Source organism: Cucurbita moschata, unplaced genomic scaffold (assembly GCF_002738365.1).
Source record: "Cucurbita moschata cultivar Rifu unplaced genomic scaffold, Cmos_1.0 Cmo_Scf00004, whole genome shotgun sequence".
Lineage (NCBI taxonomy): Eukaryota > Viridiplantae > Streptophyta > Magnoliopsida > Cucurbitales > Cucurbitaceae > Cucurbita > Cucurbita moschata.
This window is the reverse complement of record NW_019268520.1, coordinates 1,384,406-1,405,579: the sequence shown is the minus strand read 5'-3', so window position 1 is coordinate 1,405,579 and position 21,174 is coordinate 1,384,406. Positions and strand designations below refer to the sequence as shown.

Genomic DNA, 21,174 nt, shown 5'->3' with positions numbered 1-21,174 from the left:
ATAAAACAAAGTACATCATACGTTCTCGAGTCCATGGCTAAGTTAAAAGCACGACTCTAATAAACAAACCTTCTTTATTTGACATTTGAGAATTCTATTAACATGACTAATAAGTTAAGTCAAATGAGTGAGTCACTTTTGCTTTTGTGGTGCACCAGGCCGCTCACATGCTTTATGTTTTCCATCTCTTCCCTATTTCTTTCTTTCTTTCACATCTCGCCTTCACTTTTTTGACCATTTAATCAAATGTAATTTTACCTTAAAAATTTGAAGAAAAAAAAAATCTTATGGTTGGTATGAAAATCTTTTAATACTTCTATTCCTTTCAAAAATATTTTTTTAAAAGTTTATTCATTTTAAAATTTTTAAAAAGGTTTAAAAATACTTTTACAGGAAAAAAAAAAAACTCTTTGTCTTTTACCGAGTTCAAGAAGAATAGTTCGGATTACAGTCGAGTAAATTCATTCAATGAAAGAGAAGCTCGTGAACAGGAAGGACTCCGAAGAAGAAGGTTTGGATCTTTCAATCTTATGTCATGAGGGATGTGGTTCAATCTGGTTCTAGAGTTCAATTAAGTTCGGGTTCCGGATTTCATAGGTGCAACTTCAATGTTCTCTTGCATATATATATGAAGGAATGGTTGGTTTTCCTCTGTATTTGTATTGTTTGTAACTGTCTTGTACGTTTTAAATGTTTATAGAATTTTTAAACATTAATAATTGGTTATATAACTAAGTTAAAAAATATTTTTAAAAAATTAATATATTTTTGGAGTTGTAAAAAATATTAATTTTAAAACCCTAAATATTAACCGTTTCCAAACGTGCATTTTTTAATTTTTTTTAAAAATTTAATGATATTTTTAAATTTTTATTTGAAAGTTAAAAATATTATTCAAACTATTAGAAATGGAAAGATATTTTAGTTTTTGGGTAAAATAATTAATAGCAAATTGTTTTTATTCATTAGAGGGCTTTTACTTTTGTTAAGCAAACTTTGTATGTTTGTATTCCTTTTGTGTTTACCCTTTTTTTAGCTCATTTAACTTTTGTTTTTTTTTTTTTTGGTTTAAAAATGGTTGAAAATTGAAAAAGAAAAAGCTTAAAGTGCAATTGATAGAGACAAAAAAGAAAAGAGATTATTGGGGTCGGGAACCAAAAGTCATGAACATCGTTCCATCAAAATTTAGTACATAAAACAATCAAACAAAATATGATCAATTTGTTGAGGATCGAGGATTATTGAGAGTGAGTTTCACATTGGTTAATTTAGTGGAAGATTATGGGTTTATAAGCGAGAAATATTATCTTCATTGGTATAAGACGTTATGGGGAAGTCCAAAGTAAAGCCATGATTGTAAATATAAATGATTGTAATTCTTCTTGGATATTCAAGCTAATAACATGATGTTGAATAACAAAACGCTTAAATCTAAAATATTTAAGAACCTCGAAATAATAAGGAATCAACTTAAACAGGGAAGTAAACAATAAATAATCCATTCAAGGGAAAATAAGATCTTGATTATCTTATTAATCAAATGTCTCAATACAAGAAAATTTGTTTGAGGTTTGAATCACACGAACTTTTGAGATGTACCGATCTTAGTGTACTTACCTAGTAAATCATAATTAATGATTTTGTTATTCACGTACACTCTCCAAGCGGAGAGTATTAGAATATATTTTATATAGCCGTAGTCAATTAGAATTTTATATTTGATATATTTTATCTTATCTTTATGATTTTGTTAGTAAAATATTTTCTCATATTTTTTATGATTTAGTTTGTAGTTTGTATTCTATTTAAATGTTGTTAACAAAATTACACTTTAGATTCCACTAGAACTTTTGATCCCATCTATGCTTCTCGGACTTTCAATCCCACATTTGTTTTTCATTCTTAACACAGTATAGAGAGCTTCTCATTCTTAACATGATATCAAAGCATCATTTTTAACAAATACATTAAATTATAATGCATCAAACAAAATAAAGTTGATTCTCGATTCCAGAGAAGTTAAATTAAATTCAACGTTTTAAATGTTGGAGGAATGAATTATTAAAATATTTAATTGAAAAACAAACATTAAACCTTTTAGAAAATTTTAAAATTATAAAAAAAAATATATTAATGGTATTTTGTTGTTATTTTATATTTCTTTTCTCTATGATATAAGGAAAATTTTAATTTTCCTCTTAAAGTAAACATCTTGAAAAAAAAAAAAAAAGGACAACCTTAATTTTAGATTTTTACATTTCAAATAAATTTGTAGTCCACGTAAAATAAATATAGGTTAAATTTTAAAGATGGGAGAATAAATTTAAAGGAGAAAATAAAACAAAAAGAAACTGAAAAATGGCGTCGCCCGGATTCGAACCGGAGACCTTCAGTGTGTTAGACTGACGTGATAACCAACTACACCACGACACCGGATGTTGGTAAACGCACCTAACATTTTTTATAGTAGTATTTAACAAAAGATTGGTTGTTGAAAATTGAAAAATAATTTTAAATGGTCCCTAAAATCACCTTTTTATTATTACACTAACCATTAATATCGTCATAAAAACATGCATTGTTGTTGTGGATTTGTCTAACGTGTACAACCTCAAAATATATGCTAAGTTAAGCGACGTTGCCGCACACCAAAGTAGTACTCATTATACACCCGCTATGCTACCTATGCTAAACTAGTTTTTCATTGGCGTAACAAGAATTCATGTTGAGCGTAGTTGGACGAAACCTTCTTAGAGTTTTTAATTTGATCCATGTGGAGTGGAACCATATCGAGCTTGGGTCTTAGCCATTTAGGTCTAGTTCATTTGGGCTTTATTGACCTACGCGAGATTGAGTTTCAACCATGCTAGGGCTCGTTGGCCTTGGCTTGGTCGGCCTCAAACAAGGCCCAACTTACATGTTGAGTCTTGACTTTTGAAACTTTTCTCTTCACGACTTTTTCGTAACTTTTCTCTTCACGACTTTTTCGTAGTCTTCATGAATTACGTTGTGTCTTACTCAGAGCCAGATGTGATAAAATACATAGTTAATCACACAAATTCCTAAATTTTATAATTTGGGCGTTATAGTCCAAACTTTTAAAAGTTTTATTAATATTTAATTTTTTTTAAGTTAAAAAATATATTTAGGTTTAAAAAAATACTCATGAATTTTAAAAGTAGCATTAATATCCTTTACTTTTCTGAAAAAAGAGTTTAAAAAAGTTATTAGCGACAATATACCGATAAAAATGGTCTATCAACAACGCATTGGTTATTGTTAAGGATATTTAGTATTAAAGTATAGTTTACCATATATATTGATATTTTATTACGAGGCAAATATGATATTTACCCTCTTACCAGAAATATCTTTCCCTTTATTGTTATTTCTATTTATTACTGTTTTCGTATTCTTTTAATTTATTCGATTATAAATAGATAACTTTCACACTAGTGGGGTGAATTTAGCAAATATTCTCAGTTATTTACAAACGTTTTAATATTACTTTGAAAAGTTTTATAAATATTTTTTTAAATGTGGTACTAAAGATAAAATTATTTTTTAAGTTTTAAAAAAAAGTTTATACAGTATCTTGGAAAAATTTCTTTGGTATAAAAAGTTTAAAGGTATGAACAATATTTTCGAAATAATTGATTGTATTTTTAAACAAGATATTAACGATTCGATAGAAAATTTGATAAATTATAGTATATAAAAGTTTTTAAAAAAATGAACATTAAATATTTAAATGAAGAAATATGTGGATATTAAAATTAAAATATGAAAATATTAATAAAAATATAAAATGAACGAAAATTTACTATATTTGATGGGAGGGGGGAATCCAAATTGAATGAGCTAAACGCGTCGCTATAATTGGAAGGTACAACCGACGAAGTGGCAATTGGAAAAAGGTAAAATCCAAAATATAAAAAATGATTGTCTGTTCATAAATGAAACGTCAAAAATCAAAGAGTGATCCAAAAAGAAGATAAATTGGGTGTGAGGTATCCACCTATCCATCTCCAATGGCGGATATTTCCACACTCTCCTTACTCCCTACCCTTTTCTCTCATTCTGAGCTCAAAATGTTCTCCCATTTGGGTTCTTCCCTCTAACCCCTTTTGATTTTCTTTTCCTTCCTCTCTCAATTTTTGCTTCTGGGTTTCCGATTTCCTTGCTCTCAGTCACTATGGCTGTGGCTATGGCTTCTTGGACCTCTGGGCTTCACTCCAATCGCAGTTCTTGGACCCTCAAATACTCTGAACCCCGTTTTGCTAATGGGGTTTTCACCAAGGGTTCCATCGCTTTTCAGACTAAATGTTTCTGCCTACTTCAGAGTAGAAGGTATGGCTATCAATTGCTTGATTTGGCGTCTTTCTGCTTACTTTTATCATACCCTTCTCAATTAGTTGAAGATTGTTATGATTTCTTTCAGTTTGAAAAATGTGTATCTGGGTTTCTTCCTGGATTTAGATTACATGGTTCAATTTAGTTTCCTGCTTGAGGGTTGCTTTTATTCCGGTTCCTATGGAGACATTTCTGTTGTAAGTTGTCATGGAGATGTATTGTCCTAACTCTCTGATTTAGTTCATAACTCTTTTGGTTCATATTCTCATTTATTTTGGTTCATAACTCTCGTTTAGTTCATAATCCTTTTGGTTCGTAGTCTCATTTAATTGATTCATGTGTGAGAAATAGTATTGCTACGCCTAGGCTTGTCTAGCCTTGTTTTGAAATGTGTACTCATTGCTATTTTGTATTTGCTGGTGACTCCACGGGGAATATCAGCCTCAAATCTATGGTTTTTGGTTCTCACTTGACTTTGAAAATGAACCAACATTCCCATTGTTCTTGTTTCCTTTGTTCAAAATCGAATAGGTAGGAATTTAGGGTTCGCCTATTTGAAATAAGCACACACCACCTCACTAAGCATTGCATTCATTTGCATCTTGCATATAGTCCTAAAATAGGAAAACCCGGTGGACAGTATTGGTTGCTACGAGCTACGAGCCAGGGAGCCGAGTCATACCATCAAAAAATCAGGCAATTGGGAGGAGGTTTGTAAGAGAGACTTTGTAGTGTGAGAGTGTGAGAGATACATTTGTAAACACTTTGGTTATAGTGATTGACTATGGAGCCGTGGGTGTAGTGAAATTTCTTCTCTCTGAACCACGTTTTCGTGTCTTTTTGTTTAATTTCTGTTTGTGGGTGTGTGAGTGCGATTGATCTTGCTTCCGTTTTCGCTATAACAATTGGGTATAAGAACATTTTGATTGTGACATTTGGGTACATCAATTTCATTTTTGTGAAGTTATGTTTACATGTTTGTTCCTGATCCCTCACCAGATGGTGTTCTTCCACCATGAAGAGCATTCCACGAGCTTCATCAGCTACATCTGTTCAGGTACTGAAGGTATCAATCAATGCATATGATTTGCAATTGTCCATGCTTGTTCTTAATTTTTGTCGGACCTCTCTCTTGGGAGTGGTTGCACAGGAGGATGGAAGTAACGGTGAAACTGATACAATTCCAACGCCCATAGTTATAATAGACCAGGACTCTGATGAAGATGCAACTGTGGTGGAAATAACCTTTGGTGATCGGCTTGGAGCTCTTCTCGACACGGTAAAAAGCTAATTCTTCATGTTGGCAAAGTCATCTTTAGCATTCCATTCCTTAGAGCTTGTTTCTAGATGATAATACTAAAGGGTAAAGCTTTACGAGTTGTGTTGTTTCGTTGTTTCGTATAATTGCCATTAAAAATGCATTGGTTATAGATGAATGCTCTGAAAAACCTGGGGCTGAATGTTGTGAAGGCGAATGTCTTTTTGGATTCTTCTGGAAAACACAACAGATTTTCCATCACGAGGGCGTAAGTATTGGCTTATTACGTTTACACGCTTCTATGGCTGTCTTTTACATTATTGAAAGGTAGATTGTGATAGTAGAATGGCAACACCTTGAATTAGATTTGAACTTAAAAGTTGTTCCATTGTGATTTTGGTTCTTGATTGGTTTGGTAATATGCAGAGATACTGGAAGAAAGGTAGATGATCCAGAGTTGTTAGAGGCAATTCGTTTGACAATTATAAGCAACTTGATTGAGTATCATCCGGTAATGGTTCAAGAGATAATAGTCTGGTGGATCTCTGTTTATTAGAGACCTGCTTGTTTGAGTTCCTAAATTTGATGTTGGTTGTTCAGGAATCAAGTGCTCAGTTAGCAATGGGAGCTGCCTTTGGGGTTGTGCCACCAAAACAAGAGGTCTTATATAACTTTCGATTTCAAATGCCTATCCGCTATTGCATGATATTGTTTATATTTCTATTTGTGGGTGGATAGGTGTGTAACCGTCCAAGCCCACCGCTAGCAGCTATTGTACTCTTTGAGCTTTCCCTTTAAAACGTGTATGCTAGGGAGAGGTTTCCACACCTTTATAAGGAATGCTTTATTCCCCTCCCTAGATCTCACAATCCACCCCTTTGGGGGCTCAGCGTCCTCCTTGGCACACCGCCCGGTGTTTGGCTCTGATAACATTTGTAACAGCTTAAGCTCACTGCTAGCAAATATTGTCGTTTTTGGGATTTCTCTCCTGGGATTCTTCTCAAGGTTGTAAAACGCGTCTGCTAGGGAGAGGTTTCCACACCCTTATAAGGAATGCTTTGTTTCCCTCTCTAGGATCTCACAATCCACCCCTTTGGGGGCTTAGTGTCCTCCTTGGCATACTGTCCGGTGTCTAGCTCTAATAACATTTGTAACAGCCTAAGCTCACTACTAACAAATATTGTCCTTTTTGGGCTTTCTCTTCCGGGATTCTCCTCAAGGTTGTAAAACGCATTCGCTAGGGAGAGGTTTCCACACACTTATAAGGAATGCTATGTTTCCTTCTCCAATTGATGTGGGATCTTACAATCCACCTCCTTTGTGAGCCCAGCGTCCTTGCTGGCACACCGCCCGGTGTCTAGCTCTAGTACCATTTGTAAGGACCCAAGCTCACCGCTAGCAAATATTGTCCTCTTTGTACTTTCCCTCATGGGTTTCTCTCAAGATTTTAAAACGCGTCTGCAAAGGAGAAGTTTTCTTACTCTTATGCCTCTCCAATTGATGTGGGACCTCACAAAGTGAGTGGGTGGGGGTAGGTGGCGGGTTAACAATGTAACAAGAGGCTCAAATGTTGGTTTTCTTCGGTTTAGAAATCGATAGGAATAAGAGTGCAGAAACCGCCCAACATTTATTCCCTTTGTATCAGGATAAGAGTCTGCTCTCTTGTTCTACTTCTCAATGCATGTCATGTCACTCGATCTACCTATTCATTTCAATATTTTTTATGCATCATTTCCTACCTTTTATACCTCTCATGTTACCGAATCATGGATCCTCTCGGTAGGTTACTCGATTGGAATGATGTTTGCTCCTTTACCTCATTTATCATACGTTATAATTTCTCAGGTTGATGTGGACGTTGCTACGCACATAAGCATTCGAGATGACGGTCCTGACCGAAGGTAACGCTAGCATTGGGTAGAAAATCATTGGCATAATCTTGCATACATGAAGTGAGACTCTCCTTTTACCCTTTACAGCTTACTGTATGTGGAGACAGCTGATCGACCGGGATTATTGGTCGATCTTGTGAAGATCATCACTGACATAAACGTCGCAGTTGGATCTGGAGAATTCGACACCGAGGTGACTATTTTCAGTTTGTAATTTGCAGTCCTTCACGGTTACTACTTAACTTCCATGGTAATTGCAAGTTTGTTTGTTGTGAGTACAGGGATTGTTGGCTAAGACCAAGTTTCATGTGAGCTATAGGGGCAAAGCCCTGATCAAACCTCTTCAGCAGGTTGGTAAACAATTAGATTACTGGTTACAATATGCAACATTGTTGCGGGTTACTGAGGATTTACGTCGAATTTTACAGGTTATATCAAATAGTTTACGATATTTCTTGAGGCGACCGACAACAGAGGAGGCGAGTTTTTAAGCCGTCGTCAGGTAAACCGAAACCAGGAAATTAAACTTGCAGAAATATTGTGTATTTAGACTGTACCATGTACGCCCTGTTGTTGCTGCTGCTGCATACGCAAGAAATGTACGAGCGTGTTGTTTAATACTAAATGAGTACTTTTATTTGCAAATCTATTAAAAACACCCCGATCGGATGAATTTGGTATTTCGAAGATATTGGATAGAAAATGAAATAACATTCCAACTCTTAACTTGCTTGGGGAACACTTAAACTTGAATAAAGTGGTGTTTTAGAAAGGATAGACAAAACTTTGTTAAACCTGGTGTGGATCGGTCTATGATGAGTTACGAGTTTTGCTGGAAATATGTAGTAGTAGAGGTTGCATTATTCCTACTGAATGTGTATTTCATTGAGATTTTATTTATGGGTTTAAAAACTATGAGCGTACATGGTTCAGGTCGTGTTTGTGTTGATCAATTTTTTTTACCAAACCCAAAAGTTCTATTTATTTGGATTGGTAACCCAATCCAAAAACTTTTACAATACAATCCAACTCTCTATTTTACACTACAATCCAACTCTCTATTTTCGGGTTGGGTTGTCGGGTTGTTTATTTTTATAAATTTTTTTTTATTTATTCACCATTCATAATTATTCGATATAAAGTTCATAAAAAAATATAAATCAACCTATAATCGTTCAAAAAAACAAATTCATTAACGAAATAAATTCATTATTGACAACATAGTTTAATATTGTCATATGATATAATTTTAGATAAAAGATATTAAAACTTCGTAAAGAAATACAAATCATTCTATAATTGTTAAAAAAAAAAATAAATTCATGGTGCCATGATGTGACCAAGGAGGATGGTGCATCATCCAACACCATATAAAGTGTGCACGAAAGAGAAGACGAGGCATAAATAAGATAGGTAAATAAGATATAAAATGTGCACGAAAGAGAAGACGAGGCATAAATAAGATATAAAGTGTGCACGAAAGAGAAGAAGAGGCATAAGTAAGATATAAAGTGTGCACGAAAGAGAAGACGATGCATAAATAACATAGGGAAATAAGATAGGAGCAACAATAAGACGAGAGTGTCAAAGATAGACTTGTTGAAAGGTTGGGTAGGCTTCGAACCTTAACCTCAAAAGTCAGAGTTTTCGAGGGAATTTGGGCATGCGATTTTGGATTCAAGTTCATTCATATGAAATATGAAAGCTCACAAAATTTAGTGTTATCAGATGAATGCTCCACGACACTTTATGATCTTTAGCCAAAATTATGTTTACACCTGCCAGATTGGAAATACCTCAAAATGTATTTGAGACATGATATTAGCTCCCTATCACCCTTGGGCCCTATGGGCATGTGTATGTTACAGTGAGGTCGAGCGTTGTGAAACGAGCGTCTCGAGTAACTTCCTTTGAAATTGATCTTTCAAGGACAATGTCAAACAATATGGGTGTGTTGACATCGCCCCCTGCCCATGTGTCGAAGGTTGGATTATGCACCCACTGTCCAAAACTGGCGTAGACATGAGAGTGTCCAATGCCTCGATAGAACTCGAATGTCGACACATGGACCCATTCTCAATGGACATGACCAAACAAGCTATGCTAGCTGAGAACAACTCGTGACTTGGGATAAAGTTAACATGTATGAGTCATGTTAATTGGGAACTGCAATGATTTGAGATGTGACGTTGAATTGAAAGACCTTGGCCTCGAATAGAGGTAAGGTCGAGTTGAATGACTTGACCTAGTGTAGATGCAAGTAAGTTAGATTACAAAAGATTGAACATGCACGCGTAGGCGGCGTGTGGGGCTGAATTAACTTAAATTCAACATAAGTTGTCCGGTTGACGAAGACAAATTTTACCTAAGATCCGATGAAGCCACAAAGATGTGCGAAAAAGGAATATGGGCCTCGGATTCCTCTCATGACTTGTCGTCAACATGTCAAGATCACAGCGTCACATTATTGAAAACGATCGTGACATCAAACACATGAAACGTCCTATATGCTAGAAATGATTGGTAATTAATATATGGTATACTATTCAATGCAATGTAGAATCGAAGACACTTTATATAAAAAGCTTTAATGAGTTTGTTTAAGCAGTTGCATACAACAAGTTTCCATATTTTGATTTTTTTCTTTTTTAAAATAAAAAAAGTCAAAAGAAAAGAGAGAATTTGGAAAAGGAAGAATAATAATTAATTAGAATTTGGAAAACCAGCTGCCAACTTTGCCCTCAACTCCTTCCTCAAGATCTTTCCCGACGGCGATTTCGGAATTGCGTCTATCATAAACGCCCTCTTGATTCTCTTGTAGAATACCACCTGCAAACAAAAACAGAACCAGACTCAATAATGATCAGCTCGTAGGGGACAATATCATATCATTATGATTCCTAAGAATTTGAAAAAAGGGTACCTGCTTTGATATGAATTGTTTAATTTCATCCTCAGTTACTTCAGAGTTCTTCAATCTCACCACGAACGCAACGGGAACCTCTCCGGCTTCTTCATCTTTCATTCTGCAATTCAATTAACCCATAATTATCCGCGACTTTCACAAACCCAATTCAGAAATCAAATCACAATCAATTCTCTTACGGAACGACGGCGGCATCAGAGATTGCCGGATGAGTGAGCAACAGAGCTTCCACTTCCGCCGGAGCCACTTGAAATCCCTTATACTTTATAAGTTCCTTCAATCGATCGACGATGAACAGCTCGTCGTCGTCGTCGATGAATCCGATGTCGCCGGTGTGCAACCACCCATCCTTGTCGATTGTGGCGGCTGTCGCCTCCGGATTGTTCAGATACCCTTTCATGATTTGATCGCCTCTGATGCAGATCTCTCCCGGCGTGTTTCGAGGCAACGAACCGCCGTTTTCGGTGTCGACGATCTTCATCTCGGCGTTTCTCACGACGGTGCCGCAGGCGCCGGGTTTCATCGGAAATGGCTCCTTTGCAAATGCTAAACCCATCGTTAGCACTGGGCCGGCCTCCGTCATTCCGTATCCCTGCAATCAACAGAATTTTCTCTGATCAATCTTGATGATCCAACGGCTAGGATTACATCTGATCCAAAAATTAAATTATAAATTTAGTTAGCTTTAGTTTTGTATTTAAATTATTTTTAATTATTCAACCTTAAATTTATATTTAACAGTCCCTAAAATATATTTAAATTTTTTTAAAAATTATATAACGTTAAAAAAAATGAAAATTAATTAATTTTATTGTAATTAAAAAATTACACGTGGATTTCTGCTTTGACTTAGGGGTGTCGTCTCCATTTAAGTCTTTTAATTATCCTTCCAAAAATAGATATTTTTTTATTAAATACCAATAAAAAAATAATCATAATTACACATAATAAACACAAATTTCCAGAATTCAATATAATTATTACAAATTTATATCTAAATTTTAATGTAATTTAAAGTTTAAAATGATTTTTAATTTATTAATTTTTTTTTAAAAATGAATTTGCAGTACCTGGCCGAGCACAGCCTTGGGAAACTTGGCTCTCACGGTATCTTCAAGCTCCTTCCCAAGCGGAGCGCCGCCGCATTTGATAACTCTGATAGACGAAAGATCGTACTTATCGAGGTCCGGCGACTTCGCGATGGCCAAAACAATCGGCGGCACAATCGGCGCAATCGACACTTTGAATTTCTGCACCAATTGCAAAAGCGAACCGATCTCGAATTTAGGCATGATCAAAATGGTGGTCCCCGCCCGTAATCCGCAGAGGAGGACGGAATTAAGCGAATAGATATGGAAGAGCGGCAAAACGCACAGAATCACGTCCTCATTTCGATAGTACAGATTCGGATTTTCGCCGTCCACTTGCTGAGCCACACTCGTCACTAATCCTCTGTGTGTAAGCATCACTCCTTTCGGCAATCCGGTGGTTCCAGAGGAATACGGCAGCGCAACCACATCGTCCGGATTGATTTCAACAGTCGGCATCTCTCGTTCGTCGGCCTGAATTAGATCGGCGAACGATAAACAACCATCCGGCGGAGAATCGACGGTCATGATTTTAACATCAGGTAATTCCTCTGTTATTTCCTTCACTTTTTCATAATACGACGATTGCGTCACGATTAATTTCGCATTCGATCCTTTTGCTTGCTTTGCGATCTCCGCCGCCGTGAAGAAAGGATTCGCCGCCGTCATAATCGCGCCGCGATACGACGCACCAAGGAAAGCGAAGACGAATTCCGGCGAATTCTGGAGGATGAGCATAATCACATCGCCTTGAGCAATGCCGAGTTTGTTCAATCCCGAGGCGACCTTGCGTGCGGCGAGGTCGACGTCGTGGTAGGTAAAGGATTCGCCGGTGACGGAGTTGATTAGACAAGTCCGGTGGCCGATTTTGGCGAGGTTTTCGTGTAGGCAATAGGAGTGCAGAGGAAGGTGGTTAGGAATGTAAATATCGGGCAGTTTGGAGCGGAAAATGAAGTCATTCTGAAGAGCTTCAACAGCCATTTCAATGGCGGATTTGGGGAGTTCAGAAGATGAAGAAGAACGAATAATCTCTTAATGGAAGATTTTATTGTTCTTCTGAATTGGATGAGCGGAAATGAAGATGAAGATATAGGGAGTTGGATTGGAGACGGGACAAAAACCGGGGTTGGTGAAGGGAGTAAATGGGAATTTTCATTTTTTATTTTATTTATTATACTGTTATAATTTTCAAATTAATTCTATTTTGATAATTAAATGTATTAAGGATTTCATTAATAAATCCAAATTTCAAAATTAAAGTATGGACAGAAATTAAATATTTAAACAAAAAGGTATGAGTAGAGAAAGACACGTAAGAAATAAGAATATAAAATGTATTATTAAAGATTCCACTATGCAAAAAAATTAGGTACAATATTGATTAATGAGTTTTTTTTTTTTTAAATTTTAAATTCTAAGAGTATTCTATCTTATATTTAACTATTAAGTTATTAAAAAGAAAAAAAAATAATATGCAAAAAAAAAAAAAAAAGGAAATAGAAGAAAATGGTGCAGATAAATGGTGTCTAAGGCATTTTTTTTTAGAATTCAAAATTTTTGAGTTAATGGGTATTTTTAAAATAAGGGTGAAATGATTTATGTTTTTTTTTCTTTTAATTTAAATTTTAAAAATAGTATTGAAAATTTAAATGTAAATAAGTAAAGCCGTAAAGCTTTTTATAGGTTTTTATTCACATTAAAAACTTATATTTAAAAAAAAAAATTAAAAACTTTTAAAAATTAAGAAGTAATTAAAATGTGTTTAAGACGCTAATTGAGGTGGAATGAGCAATAAGGTTTGGACAAGTGGAGTTATTTAGTGATAATCCGGTTTTGAAAAGATTATTAATAACTTAATCAGCAAAATTTTGGAGGGGGGAGTGGTTGGTGAGAAAATGGGGTTGGTGAGAGTGGGAGATTTAGGTGATTGGTGGGCCCCATAAACTCTCGTATTGGGTGCCCTACTTTTATCAAAGTGCCTTTATCTAACCCTAAAATCATTCCTTTTTAAATATATGATTTTATTTTATTTTTAGCTGAATTAATTAAAATACCAATTTTATATTTTTGTCTATAAATATTTATTTTTAAAAATTTCACTAATATTCTTAAATTCTTTAAAAAAAAAAAAAATACTTGTTTCAAAAATATTCGCTTACGAAATTTTTACTATTTTATAATTATTTTTTAAATTAATTTAGATATTTCTAAATTTGGGTGGTCTCACTAACGGATTTTGGGGCTTTATTTTATTTAGTCCCAAAGAAAAGGAAATTGAAAAAAAGGAAAAAAATGAGGTCGTGCTGCTTCTACTTTATGTGGTCGTGTTCCAAGATCAATATCGGTCTCCATTTTACCTACTACCAATGATGCTTGGTCGTTGCCACGTGGCTCTCTTTCCCTTAATTTCCCTCAATTTTTTTTTATAAAAAGACACAATTCATTATTTCATCTCTCTTTATTTTATTGAAAGAATAAATTATTTATCGTTTATTTAGCTGACGAAAGCGTGACGAGATATTTTCCTTCTATAATAATAATTATTATCTTTTTAAAACTCAAATGCTACGAACATAATAAACCTTTAAGAAAAAAGAAAGTTGTATGCATGGCAGTACGGAAGCTAAGTCCATTTCGTAAATCAAATGGGCTTCTTCTATTTCCGAAATGGGCTTTTTCTATTTCCGACATGGGCTTTAATTGGGCCTAGAGAGTAGTCTTGGACTTGATGGTCATAATATTGTCCATGCATAGGCATTCTATTTTGTCTTCCTTATTAAGGTAAGTGAATATAAGGGTTAAAAAAATATATATATTTAATACTAAATTATACTTTACCATATATATTATATTTTCCTTCTTACATAGGTATCTTTCCATATATTGTTCTTTCTATTTATTACCATTCCCATATCTTTGGAATTTATTTGATTATAAATAGAGAACTACCACTATGGGGTGGATTAAGCAAACATTCCCAATAAAAATACTACGATATTTGCTCATTTCCTCATATGACATGTCATATCTGTTATATATACATACGGATATTATAGTTTGATCTCAACAGGTAAGGGTTTGTGAGTTTCACCTCGACTTTTGAAGCTTATATCTTTCTCGAAACTCAACCAAATGACATGATTCTTGGTTTGTTGAACTCAGTGTGTAGAGAACTTCAAGCTTGTTTAAGGGAGCAGAAGCAATTGGGGCCAGACTCGAGAGATAACAATGGCAGAAGTTACGTGAGGAGAGGGAAAATTCAAAGATAAAATCGCTGGGAAGAAGGTTGACCTAACTTCTGGTTTAGTTCAATTTGACTGGCTTTGCCCCAAATGGCTCGAATTGACTTATTTTGCTTCATTTTTTTTTATCCAATTTCACCGCTTATCATAGTGTTTTTCGTGACGTAAGATAGAATTTCATAACATTTGGAATTTTTGGAAGACCTGAACCTGAGTAAAAAATGTCATGCATACCATGTAATGGCGCCTTAGATCTTCAAATTTACCTATGTATTAAGAATGAGATAAAAAATAGAATTGGGAAGGTCTGTGTTATCATTGATATCGATATCCTTTAAATAGGATACAATAAGTATAAATGAGAAAAATATAAAATAATTAAATACTGAGAATAAAATAAAATATACTGTACATCAAATCATAAATAAAGAATATTAGGATATAATATCTAAGATATATTCTCTAAATAATATATACTCTAGATATTATATCTCAATACTCCCCCTCAAGTTGGAGAGTGTATGTCAATCACACCCAACTTGTCTTTCAAAAAATAAAATTGATGTCTTCCCAAAGCTTTAGTGAAAATATCTGCCAATTGCATTTTAGTCAAAACATAATACGGTTTGATGATTCCAACTTGTAATTTTTCTCGAACTATATGACAATCTATTTCAATGTGTTTCGTACATTTGTGAAAAACTGGATTGGCTGGTATGTGTAATGCTGCTTGATTATCATAGTACAATAATGCTGGTTCGGACAGTGAAACTTTCAAGTCTTGGAGAATGTATCTTAACCAAGTTAACTCTAAACAAGTATTTGCCATAACTCAATACTTGGCTTCGGCTGATGATCTGGACACATTGGTTTGTTTTTTTGACTTCCAAGAAATAATTGAATTTTCAAGGAAAATGCAGAACCCAGAAATAGACCGTCTGGAAGTTTGACAACCACCCCAGTCTGAATCGCAATATGCTTGTAATCTTGACCAGGAGTACCTTTGATGTATCTTAGAACTCGAAGAGCTGCCTCCCAATGTGGTTTTCTTGGTTCATGCATAAATTGACTAAGCATACGAATTGAATACACAATGTCAGCCCTAGTAACGGTTAAATATATTAATCTGCCAACCAACCGTCACTGTATTTACTTGGATCATTCAACTTTTCTCATTCTGTTGAAAAAAGCTTCAGATTTTGCTCCATAGAAAATTTTTCTGGATGTGTTCCTGTAAGACTTGTGTCTTGAAGAATGTCTAGAGCATACTTCCTTTGAGACATAAAGATTCCTTTTCTAGACCTAGAAAATTCAATACCTAGAAAATATTTCAAATTTCCTAAATCTTTGATAAGAAATTTCTCGAGTAAACTAGTCTTGAGATGTTGAATTTCTTTGAGATCATTGCCTGTCAACAGAATATCATCAACATAGATAAGAACTGCAGTGAAAGTACCTTTACTCTTAGTAAATAAAGAGTAATCTGCTTTGGACTGAGTGTAGCCTGCATTTTGTATAGTGGTAGAGAATATGGAGAACCAATTGCGAGAAGCCTGTTTTAAACCATAAAGAGATTTATGGAGCCGACATACTGTATTCTCCCCCTGTCGGCGAATACTTGGTGGTAAAGACATATAGACTTCCTTGTCTAGATTACCATGCAAAAAGGCATTTTGAACATCTAACTGATGAGTGAACCATTTTCGAGCAGCGGCAAAAGTGAGTAAGCAATGAAGTGTAGTAAGTTTCGCTGTAGGAGAAAATGTCTCTTTGTAATCAACACCTTCAACCTGAGTGTATCCCTTTGCTACCAGTCGAGCTTTATAACGTTCAATAGAACCATCAGAATTGTATTTAATCTTGTACACCCAACGATAGCCAATAGGTTTATGGCCAGATGGTAGAGGAACGAGAGACCAAGTATGATTACGTTCCAAAGCTGCAATTTCATCATTCATAGCCTGTTGCCATAGTGGATTGCCAACTGTCTCACCATAGGTTTTAGGTTCTGTCTGGGCTGTAATAAAAGCTAGAAAGGCACGTTGAGTAGGAGAAAAACAAGAGAATGAAAGGTAATGATGAAGGGGATACGTGGTGCCAGTGTTGGGACTTGAGCTAGAGGTTAAATGATTGGCTCCCGAAGACATCTCGTAATCATTATAATAAGCTGGAGGTTGTTTGGTACGAGTAGAACGTCGGAGTGGAAATGATGTATCAGGTGGGATAATATCAGATTTAGTGGGTGAATCTGGAACTGATGAATTTGGAGAAGGAATAGGAGGCGGAGGAGACGACGAAGGATCAAAATGGATGTTTGAGTAGGGTAGATCATGAAATGGTAAAATGGGAGCTGAAGGAGCTAATGTTAAAATCTGTGAAGCTGATGAAAAAGGAAAATCATCTTCACATAATTTAACATCACGACTAATAAAGAATTTTTTAGATTGCATGTCATACAACTTGTAACCTTTGTGACCACAAGGATATTCTATGAAAACACGAGGAATTGCCCGAGGTTCAAATTTTTGCTTAGGATGTGCTACACTTGCATAACACTAACAACCAAAAAGTTTAAGATGGTGAAATGTAGGTGGTCGTTTGTAGAGTGCTTCAAAGGGTGTTTTGTTAGATAACAATGATGATGGTGTTCTATTTATAAGATAAACAGCCGTTAAAATGCATTCTCCCCAAAAATTAAGTGAAACTTGTGACTGAAAAAGAAGAGACCTAGCTACATTTAGGATATGACGATGCTTACGTTCTACGACTCCATTTTGTTGTGGAGTATAGACACAGGTGCGCTGAAATTTAATGCCACAAGAAGTAAAAAATGGTTGCAAAGATAAGAACTTAGTCCCATTGTCTGATCTAACTATCTTCATAGTAGTATGAAATTGAGTTTGAACGAATTTAACAAAGTTTACTAACAAATGGTGTACTTCTGATTTGTGTTGCATAAGAAAAACCCAAGTACATCGGGTAAAATCATCAACAACAGTGAGAAAAAAACGCAAACCAGAATGGGTTGAAATTTTATGTGGTCCCCAAACATCACAATGTAACATATCAAAGACAGAATGAGTTGTTATTGAACTTTTTGGGAAAGACAACCTAGTTTGTTTTGCTAATGGGCAAATACTATAATTATGAGAAAGAGTAGCATTATTAGGATGCAATTAATCAGCTAGAAATTTAAAACGAGAAGGAGAAGGATGACCTAGGCGTAAATGCCACAAATCAGATGACTGAGATACATGATTTGCTGAAGACTTGATTGGAGATGAAGAAATATGGTAGAGACCTCCGGATTGTTTACCCGAGCCAATCATCTTCCCCGTAGCCAAGTCCTGCATAACACAAGAATCAGGATAAAAGATCACATAACATTTCAAGTCATTGGTAAGTTTGTTGATGGACATTAGATTTAAGTTGAATGAAGGCACACATAAAACATTGTTTAATTTAAGGTCAGGATTAAAAGAAACATTGCCGGTATGTGACACATGTGCTGTCCCTCCATTAGGCAAATTTATTGTAGATATGGTGGTAGCCTTTGGTTCAGTCACAACAGAAGCTTTGGATACTATATGATCTGTAGCTCCACTATCGAGAATCCATGGATTAGAACTTGTAGAGTTAATAGATAATGCAGATACTGGAAACAAACCTGCAACATTGATGTTATTATCAGAATTACCAAAAGGACGATGATTGAGTGCAGATAAGGCTTGTACAATCTGTTGTAATTGCCCAGAAGAAAAATTTGGGATGGAATTAGGTGACTGTTCTTCTGTATTCAACTGAGAAACATCGGCCATATTTGCAGATGATCGATATCCTCGATTGTTGCGTTAATTGAATCGTACTGCCCTTCTAGAATTATTTTTCTATTGACATTGATATTCTGTATGTCCACTTCTATCACAAAATTTACATTGAAACTTAAGGAATCGACACTCATCAATTGTATGACCACTTTTATTGCAGTGTTCACATGATTTATCCTTCGCGAGTTTTGAATATGTTGTTTTCTTCTGCACTGCTGATGCAATCGAGAAATTCTCAGTAGGTTCAGAAGTCACCTGACGTTGCATCTCTTCTTGTACAAGTAATGAATAGGCTTGCCTCACATTAGGTAATGGAGTCATCATCAATATGTTAGATCTCACCGTTTTATAAGATTCATTGAGTCCCATGAGTAGTTGCATCAACTTGTCTTCTTCGCGTTGATCAATATGTATTTGACGTTGATTACAGGTAAATGGTGTGCGGTATGCTTCCAATTCATCCCAGAGTGCTTTGAGCTTGGTGAAATATACTGACAGTGCCATGGTTACCTGTGACATCATTCCTATAGACCTTTGTATCTGAAAAATTGCTGGACTATTCTTTTGTGAGAATTGATCGTGAAGATCAACCCACACTTGACGAGCTGTCTTAGCGTAAATAATACCCTCAGCGATATCTGCTTCAACTGAATGAGTTAACCAAGATATTATCATACCGTTGCACTGATTCCATAGTTCAAATTCGATTGAATTTGCATCTTGAGACGGTTCTTCAATTGTGCCATCAATGAAGCCAATTTTCTTTTTGGCAATGAGAGCATGCATAACTGATTTACTCCGGGATTGATAATTTGTTCCATTTAATTTGATTGGAACAAGTGAATATCCTGGTTGATCAGAATGATGAATATAATAAGGATGTGTTGAATCAACATCCGAATTTTTGAAGCTGTATTTGGCTGATTCCGCCATAGAGAATATTTTGATATTTAAAAAATACCAAGATCGGTGCTCTCATACTATGTTAAGAATGAGATAGAAAATAGAATTGGGAAGGTCTGTGTTATCATTGATATTGATATACTTTAAATAGGATACAAGAAGTACAAATGAAAAAAATATAAAATAATTAAATACTGAGAATAAAATAAAATATACTGTAAATCAATTCATAAATAAAGAATATTATGATATAATATCTAAGATATATTCTATAAATAATATATACTCTAGATATTATATCTCAATACTATGCTCTTAGTATAACTGAAAGCATGTATTAGGAAACCTATTATTAAGATTTGAGCATGAAATAAGTTGAATTGATGTATGTGAGAGCACGTTAAACATTATGATACAGGCTTTTCGAGAAATATAAATACAAACAATCATGGTGGAAATATCTTTTCATAAAAATATCATGGTATGGCCTTGGGCTCTGCTTTCCATTCTGGGCAGGGTTAGATGTGGAGTACTTTCCTATACATGACCCACGCACATGCACATGGTTCCACCAGGTGGGCTTGTATATGTACCTTTTAGGCCTTGCTTGTCAGACTAGCACAAGCTCACGTTGTCAGACACCACAGTGGAGGAAAGAGTCGTATAATATCCTAGTGAATATAGATATCACAAGGTACAAGTCTATACTAAACATAGCGAGGAAGTATCTCGATGCACGTGTCATACGCCTTAAATTTGTGCGAAATCCAAGCTTGTTTGGTCACACACATCGTCTGTGCTTGCATATTCAATCTTCTGCGACCGAACCGACTTGCTTTTACACTAGGCCAAGTCATTTGGCTCGACCTTTTCTCTACTCAGGGCTAATGTCTCTCTTTTGCAATGTTGTATCTCATATATCATCTTAGTTCCCAATTAGCATGACCTATATGTCTTGACGCCATCCCAAGTTACGGGTGTTGTCGACCATCACAACTCACTCGGTCATGCCGTCGAGAATGGGCCCACATGTCATTCATAATATTGGGATATCTCAAATATCCATCCATCTGAGTTCTATTGAGGCATTCGACCCTCCCGTTCCATGTCATGTCATGTCATGTCATTTATAGACTCCGTACCGGATAGCAAGTGTATAATCCAACCTCCAACGCATGTGCCAGGGCGCAATAATGGCACATCCATGCCTACCAATATTGTCTTTGTAAACCCCATTTCAAAGGAAGTCACTCAACACACTCGTCTCGCAACGTTCATCCTCGCTGTAACACACGTATGTGCCACATGGTGAGTTTGCTTAGGCCACAGGGTCTTGGGGTGGTGGAGAGCGGACACTATGCCTCCCCTCACATCAAGGCATGGCCAACTATATGTTGATCACCCTCTTGTTGATCAGAACTATCTTCATCATATTGATCCGCACGTTATGGAGGTGGTGGAATTCTCTAGCTTGATTGTGAATCTACAATCTTTCGATATGTCGAACTCCTCTATTTCTCAAATTAGTTTTTCCATGGTTAGTTGTTGTGCTTCTTTCATTCAAGAATCAGTAATGTTAGGTTATCTTCTGGACTTCCCATGCAAAAAAAAAAAAAAAAAAAAAAAAAAAAAAAAAAAAAAAAAAAAAAAAAAAAAAAAAAAAAAAAAAAAAAAAAAAAAAAAAA

At 35.3% G+C, this 21,174-nt stretch overlaps 3 protein-coding genes and 1 non-coding gene across 4 annotated transcripts; 1 reads left to right on the top strand and 3 right to left on the bottom strand.

Annotated features, from left to right (window-relative positions):
- Window positions 1-2,359: 2,359 nt before the first annotated feature.
- TRNAV-AAC lies at window positions 2,360-2,433 on the bottom strand. Its single transcript has one exon. It is a non-coding gene; the product is annotated as a tRNA-Val (tRNA).
- Window positions 2,434-3,983: 1,550 nt separating this feature from the next.
- LOC111442390 (ACT domain-containing protein ACR11-like) lies at window positions 3,984-8,181 on the top strand. The gene is made up of 10 exons (XM_023079781.1): window positions 3,984-4,350; window positions 5,353-5,410; window positions 5,504-5,632; window positions 5,785-5,879; window positions 6,038-6,122; window positions 6,212-6,271; window positions 7,457-7,512; window positions 7,591-7,696; window positions 7,785-7,853; window positions 7,932-8,181. Exons 1-10 carry the CDS (start codon window positions 4,196-4,198, stop codon window positions 7,992-7,994), a joined length of 876 nt encoding a protein of 291 aa, XP_022935549.1. The 5' UTR covers window positions 3,984-4,195; the 3' UTR covers window positions 7,995-8,181.
- Window positions 8,182-10,160: 1,979 nt separating this feature from the next.
- LOC111442288 (4-coumarate--CoA ligase 1-like) lies at window positions 10,161-12,588 on the bottom strand. Its single transcript, XM_023079621.1, has 4 exons — window positions 11,500-12,588; window positions 10,609-11,021; window positions 10,427-10,529; window positions 10,161-10,332 (listed from the first exon to the last, which is right to left on the bottom strand). The coding sequence occupies exons 1-4, from the start codon at window positions 12,496-12,498 to the stop codon at window positions 10,207-10,209; spliced, it is 1,641 nt and encodes a 546-aa protein (XP_022935389.1). The 5' UTR covers window positions 12,499-12,588; the 3' UTR covers window positions 10,161-10,206.
- Window positions 12,589-18,342: 5,754 nt separating this feature from the next.
- Window positions 18,343-19,519, bottom strand: LOC111441691. Its single transcript, XM_023078779.1, has 3 exons — window positions 19,097-19,519; window positions 18,427-18,496; window positions 18,343-18,362 (listed from the first exon to the last, which is right to left on the bottom strand). Exons 1-3 carry the CDS (start codon window positions 19,517-19,519, stop codon window positions 18,343-18,345), a joined length of 513 nt encoding a protein of 170 aa, XP_022934547.1.
- Between the last annotated feature and the right edge of the window lie 1,655 nt (window positions 19,520-21,174).